General features: G+C 46.4%; 1 protein-coding gene across 2 annotated transcripts in view; it reads left to right on the top strand.

The window, feature by feature from the left end:
• CACNA1S (calcium voltage-gated channel subunit alpha1 S) overlaps positions 1-6649 on the top strand; it is a 104577-nt gene that overhangs the window by 48668 nt on the left and 49260 nt on the right. For both annotated transcript variants that reach the window (XM_069074537.1, XM_069074536.1), the window contains exons 12-14: positions 1074-1281; positions 3461-3581; positions 5260-5374. In XM_069074537.1, coding sequence (XP_068930638.1) covers positions 1074-1281; positions 3461-3581; positions 5260-5374 — 444 coding nt within the window. The remainder of the gene's footprint in view (positions 1-1073; positions 1282-3460; positions 3582-5259; positions 5375-6649) is intronic.

The raw sequence follows: 6649 nt of genomic DNA, 5'->3' as shown, positions 1-6649 counted from the left end.
AGAGAGACAGAGAGACAGAGAGACAGAGAGAGAGAGAGAGACAGAGAGAGAGAGACAGAGAAGGAAAAAGAGAGAGCTTGGCTAAACTTCCCCTTCCTGGGTCTCTCATTCCTCATCTATAAAATGAATGGGGTAACTAGATGATCTCTTAAGACAGAGCACCAGGCTTGAAGTCAGAAAAACTCCTTTTCCTGAGTTCAAATCTGGCCTGAGACATTTGCTAATTGTGTGACTGTGGGCAAGTCACTTACTTCTGTCTGCCTCAGTTTCCTCATCTGTAAAATGAACTGGAGAAGGAAAAGCCACAACACTGCAATAACTTTGCCAAGAAAACCCCAAATGGGTCATAAAGAGTCAGACACAACTGAAATGACTGACACGAGACTGAACAACAACAAAAAGGACCTATGAGTGTGTTGGAGCCAGCTCAAATGAGCTAAAGAGTTGGTTGTTAAATTTTTAGTGTGAATATTTACCCCTCAGAAATCAGCAAACACTAAAAATCACTAAACACTAAAAAACACTAAAAAAAAGTGTGTTATTTTGTTGATTGTCTAGATTTAAGAAAGTGATGGAGACAAATGTTGGTAACTCATCAAATAGAAGTATACCCTGAGTCCTTTTTTTTGGAAAGCCCATTATTAAACATTTACCAGCACACAGCTATGTCAGTTTCTAAATTCCATTAAACTATAAAGTAACAACTAAACCCAGAACTTCCAAATCTCTAACAAGTCAATTCAATGCAATTCAGCAAGCAATTATTAAGACATATGCTATGGGAGTAGCTAAGTGACACAGTGAATAGAGCCCTGGATCTGGAGTCAGGAGGACCTGAGTTCAAATCTGGCCTCAGACACTTACTAGCTATGTCACCCTGGTCAAGTCACTTAACCCCAATTCTCTCCAAAAAAAACAAAAAGACAATATACTATGTACAAGACCCTGTGCTGGTCCTTTCCTCTCTGGGCTTCAACAAGCTGGACAGGTTCATCATCCCCCCTACAGAGTTTCTAGACTGGAGGCTGTAGATGGGTGAGGGTTCCCTACCTATTGGTCTCATTTTCCTTTAGGTACTGGACATCTCTGAGCAATCTGGTGGCCTCTCTGCTCAATTCTGTCCGCTCCATCGCCTCCCTGCTCCTCCTCCTCTTCCTCTTCATCATCATCTTTGCCCTTCTGGGCATGCAACTCTTTGGGGGCAAGTATGACTTTGATGACACGGAGGTGAGGCGCAGCACCTTCGATAACTTCCCCCAGGCCCTCATCAGCGTCTTCCAGGTAAGGGGCGCTGGGAGTCAGACTGGGCTGCAGCTGGAATGGTGGGCGGGCAGTCACTCAACAAATGTTTTTAAGCCCTTACTTTGTTCCAGGCTCTGTGCTAAGCAAGAGGGAGACAGAAGAAAAGGAGAACTGCCTTCAAAGAGCTTACATTCTAATGGGGGAGACAAAGTGTATAAGTGCATATATACAAGACACAGGAAGGTTATTTTCCATTAGGAAGTGGGAAAGCCAGCAATTCTGCACGGTGGAGAGGAGTAGGGAGGGTATTCCAGACACAGAATTAATCCACAAGCACCTAAGTCCCTACTCTAGGTCAAGCATTGGGCTGGGCAGACAAAGAATGAAACAGCCCCTACTCTAAAGGCAGGGGAACCCCTCTCAAGCCCTGGAGATGCCCATCTGCCTTCCCTTCCTACTTCTGCCCCTTCCTCTGTGGGCAAAGGCAGGAAAGGTGATGCCTTCTTGCTCAAGTCTGGGAAGGCACCAGGCTTCACCAGACATCACTGAAGAAGGAAACTGAGGTTTTTCCTGGCTGTGAGAGACACACATCTTTCTGGAAGGGATTTTAAAATAGAGGTTGTACTAAGCCTCCCTGGTGTGGACAAATGTTCATGGTATATAGAAGGCATGCATGTGGGGAAAGCGCTGACTCTGAGTCAGAGGACCTGGTTTCAGAACCTGCCTCTGCTAGGATTACTGTCTACTGGGCAAGTCACAGCCTCCTTGTACCTCAACCTGCTCATCTGGAAAATGGGAGAGTTGGAGTAAATGACTTCTGAGTTCTCTTCTATCACTAGATCTATGATCTTTATGATGTTCAGCAGCCATACAGGGCCTCCTACTGAAGCAATTCTGCAGGGGTCTGCTTGGGCCCTACAAAAAGTCTTACCTGCTGTATAAGAGGGGATCAAAGCTCCCCCTCTTCCACTAACTCCTCTGTTAAAGAAAAATAGATCTCATAGAAATGATGTCTTTCTGTATTCTTGGGAAATGTGGCATGGCCAGTGGCTCTTACTGAGTATTTTTAGGCTCATAATTCTTTGAGGGCCAGGAGTTAGGGAGAGATGGGTAACTCCATAGCACCCCTAGTGTCCAAAGTTAAAATTGCAGTTTTCTTTGCTAAAAAAAAAAAAAAAAAAGGCATACCTTTGTAAGGAATTGTTCAATCATTGTCCAACTCTTCCATGACCTCTTTTGGGGTTTTCTCGGCAGAGTTACTGAAGTGGTTTGCCATTTTCTTCTCCAGTTCATTTTACAGATGAGGAGGCTGAGGCAAACAGGGTTAAGTGATTTGCCCAGGGTCAAACAGCTTAAGTAGCTGGGGTCACATTTGAACTCAGGTTTTCCTAACCCCAGGCCCTGTGCTCTATCCACTTCACCATGTACTTGCCTTAAAAGGTTATCAATCATCAACCATGTCTTGAACCAGCTGTGGGTGTCAAATTCAAGCAGAGATGAGGGTCATTACACACCATTAAACAATACATAAAATCCCTGTAGGAGCACACTAACTTCAAAAAAATACGTATTGACATCATCTAAGTTTTATTGTATTTTTATTATGTTAAATATTTCCCAGTTACATTTTAATCTGCTTCAGGCAGCACTCCAGAAGCTCTAGGGGAGTGGGGCAGTGAGTGAGAGTGCGTGTGTGTGTTTGTGTGTGTACACTTAGTTCTGTTGGGGACTAACCAGTTTTAAGTACTTCATGGCATATCAGCTAAGCCCTGGAGATACAAAAATAAAAAGGCAAAAATAGGCCCTGCCCTCAGGGCATTTAAAGTCAATCAACAAGCATTTATTAAGATCAGAGATAAGGAGAGAAGGTAGCAATTTGTCATAGCACACATGATTCTCTTGGAATAATCTGGGTGTGGGAGGAAGGAGGGAAGAGAATGACTTAGAAATCTCTCTCTCTCTCTCTCTCTCTCTCTCTCTCTCTCTCTCTCTCTCTCTCCCTCCCTCCCTTCTTCTCTGTCTCTCTCTCCCTCTCTCCCTCCCTCTCTCTCTCTCTCCTTCCCTCCCTCCCTCTCTCTCTCTGTCCTTTCCCTCTCTCCCTCCCTCCTCCTTCCCTCCCTCTCTGTCTCCCTCTCTGTGTCTCTCTGTCTCTGTCTCTCTGACTCTGTCTCCGCCCCCCCATCCTGTACACCTGTCCTTCCCTCTTCTCCCAAACTAGATCCTGACGGGTGAAGACTGGAACTCTATCATGTACAATGGCATTATGGCATATGGTGGACCCTCTTATCCCGGGGTGCTGGTCTGCATCTATTTCATTATCCTCTTCATCTGTGGCAACTGTATCCTTTCAGAAAGGGGTGGCTCCACTCTGCTCCTTGTCAATCAGTTCATACCCAGCACAGCCCTGTCACCACCCACGCCCATCATCCCCTCTCCCCATCTTCATCAAACAGACATATCAGATTGGAGTCCTACCTGAGTATACGGTCATAGTTTCTTGTTGGTTAGTTGTTTTTCAGTTGCGTCCAACTTTTCATGGCCCCATTTGGAGTTTTCTTGGCAAAGATGCTGGAGTCATTTACCATTTCCTTCTCCAGATCATTTTACAGATGAGGAAACTGAAGCAAACAGGGTAAAGTGACTTTCCTAGGGTCACAAAGCTAGTAAGTGTCTGAGGCTGGATTTGAACTCAGTTCTTCCTGACTCCAAGCCTAATGTTCTATCCACTGCACCACCTACCTTCCCTAGTGTTTGGTAGAGGTGAGCATTTACTTAAGGGAGAAAACAGAGTCTCTGTCCTCAGGCTGAAAGGAAGTTGAACAAACACACATATGCAAAAACCTATTTCAGGAAGCTTTATGACCAAGTGAAACTTAATGCAGGTGTTAGAACTACATGCAGGATCCTAGAATGTTAGGGCTGAAAAGGATCTGGGGATTCATTTAATCCCAGCCCCTTCATTTTACAGAGAAGAAAACTGAGACCTGGAGAGAAATGACTTGACCCAGGTCACACCTGTATTCCTCCTGCCAGGGGAACCTTCTTTATGTGCTGCTGATCCAGCATGCTGCCTGTTGCATAATGAAGAGGAATCCTAAGGCTAGTTGGGTGAGAAAAGTGGAGAGAAGAAGAACTAGCCCCCATTGGGTGGAGGCTGATGAGTGGGTGCTGCAAATGTTCCAAGTCTAATCTATTGTCTTATTGATAGTCTAGACTTCAGAAAGTGATGGAGGAAATGTTAATAATTCAGCCTAAACTTAAAAAGTGTGACCTGGGTATATTTATTCCACCAGGAGAGCTGGTTGTTAGATATTTACTAGCATACCCCTACCATACACCACACTCAAGGGTCGCTTTCCCCATAGTCAGAGGTTTTACATGGAGGTATGAGTACAAATCCTACCTTTCAAATATCCTTTATGTTTCCAGAGATATTACCATGTAGTGAAAGTTACAATGGCCTCAGTCAGAAGACCTGGGTTCAAATCCTCCTTTGACATTTACTAGCTGTGTGACCTTGGACAAGTTACTTAGTGACTCTGGCCTTCAGTCTCTATCTATAAAAAGATAATGATATTACTTGTACTATATCCCTTAGAAGATTATTATAATTGAATATTGTTATAATAGTGATATTATTATTGTAAATCCTCAAGTGCCATATTGTTATTGTCCTGGACAGAGAAGGGGAGGAGTCTCTAGGCATCACCCATGCAGACCCCTGGGCTGGACAGCTCTGTAGAGTTAAGCTTCCCCTGAGTACGCTGTTCCAGTGTCACCAGGCACCATGTCCTCTGGCTCTGGACAGCCATGCCAAAGGATTATTGGATCATAAATTGAGACCTGGTAGAGTCCTCAAAGGCCGTCTGGTGCAAACCCACCCATTTCACAGATGAGGACTGAGAGACATGAAGAAGGATAGACTTTGGTCAGTGGGAGCAGGTGGTCACCTCGTCCCCTCAGCGGTTTCCTATCACACTTGCCCCAAGAGGGTTCCTTAGCTACTCTACTCCCCAGATATCCTGCTCAATGTCTTCTTGGCCATTGCTGTGGACAACCTGGCTGAGGCTGAGAGCTTAACTTCGGCCCAGAAAGCCAAGGCTGAAGAGAAGAAACGCAGGAAGATGTCCAAGTCAGTGGCCTAGGGCACGAGTCTTGGTGTGCTCAGATACGGGACAGGGCAGCCAACATTTATCAGGCTTGCCCTAAGTGCCTGTACTGTGTAAAGTGATGGTGATACAGAGAAAGGCAAAACGATAGGGCCCCTGTCCTCCAAGGGCTCAAATTCTAATGGGGGACAACACATTCAAACAACTGGACATAAGATAAATACAGTGAATGAGACACCGAGGGAAGTGAGGTGGGGGAGGTAGATGGGGGAGACTGACAACAGCCACCTGCAGAAGATGGAATTTAGGGTCAGTCTTAAAGGAAGCCATGAAGGTAAAGAGCAAGAGCATTCAAATTGTGGGGGGCAAACTGCAAAGGCCAAGAGCTGGAAGATGGGGTGTTGTGTGCAAGGAACAGCAAGCAGGTCGGTGTATGTGGATGGTAGAGACCACAAAGGGAAGCAACTTATAAGATTAGAAAGGTCGAGGGGGCAAGGTTGGGAAGGCTTTAAAAGCCAAAGAGAGGACTTTATAGTTGATCCAGGGACCCCCTGAGTTATTGAGTAAGGTGGGGAGAGGAATGACAGGGTCAGAGCTGCAGTTGGAATAGGGAGATGAGTCAGGGAGCCATTGCAATGGGTGATGAGGTACTAGGTACTAGTACTAAGTACCAGGTACTGGGGAGGGGGGCTGCATGACCACAGAGAAGGGAATGTAGAGAAAGTATGTCATGAAGGTAGAAAGGACGAGATCTGGCAATCTTGAGGATAGATGTAGATTGAGATAGATGCCATTCAACAAGGAATCTCTTTGGGGCCTATGCTTCATTTTCAAACAAGGTCTTTCTCCCAGAGGAAGTCAGAGGGCATTAAACAAGGCCTTTCTTATAACCCAACTTCCAATGATATTACGTGATACATCCCTAGTTCCTACATATGGCACCCCCGGAAGTTTTGTCCATGGTCTGGCATCATAAGCACAGCTCATCCAGCTAGTGGGAGGCTGCCCTGCTCAGACCTGGCGTTGTCAAGGGAACCGCCATCCTCCCAGGCTCCCAGGCTCCCAGTCACCTCATCACCCAGGCTCCCAAGCTCCCGGTCACCCAGGCTCCCAGGCTCCCAGGTTCCCAGTCATCTGGGCTCCCAGGTTCCCAGTCACCCAGGCTCCCAGGCACCCAGGCTCCCAGTCACCCAGGCTCCCAGGCTCCCAGGTTCCCAGGCTCCCAGTCACCAAGGCTCCCAGGCTCCCAGTCACCCAGTTTCCCAGACTCCCAGTCACCCAGGCTCCAGGCTCCCAGG

The sequence above is a fragment of the Petaurus breviceps genome, unplaced genomic scaffold, assembly GCF_028583685.1.
Source record: "Petaurus breviceps papuanus isolate PSGF00001 unplaced genomic scaffold, PetGlider_PUasm1.0 90895, whole genome shotgun sequence".
NCBI classification, from domain to species: domain Eukaryota; kingdom Metazoa; phylum Chordata; class Mammalia; order Diprotodontia; family Petauridae; genus Petaurus; species Petaurus breviceps.
The sequence above is the reverse complement of the archived record's forward strand: the minus strand, read 5'-3'. Positions and strand labels throughout refer to the sequence as shown.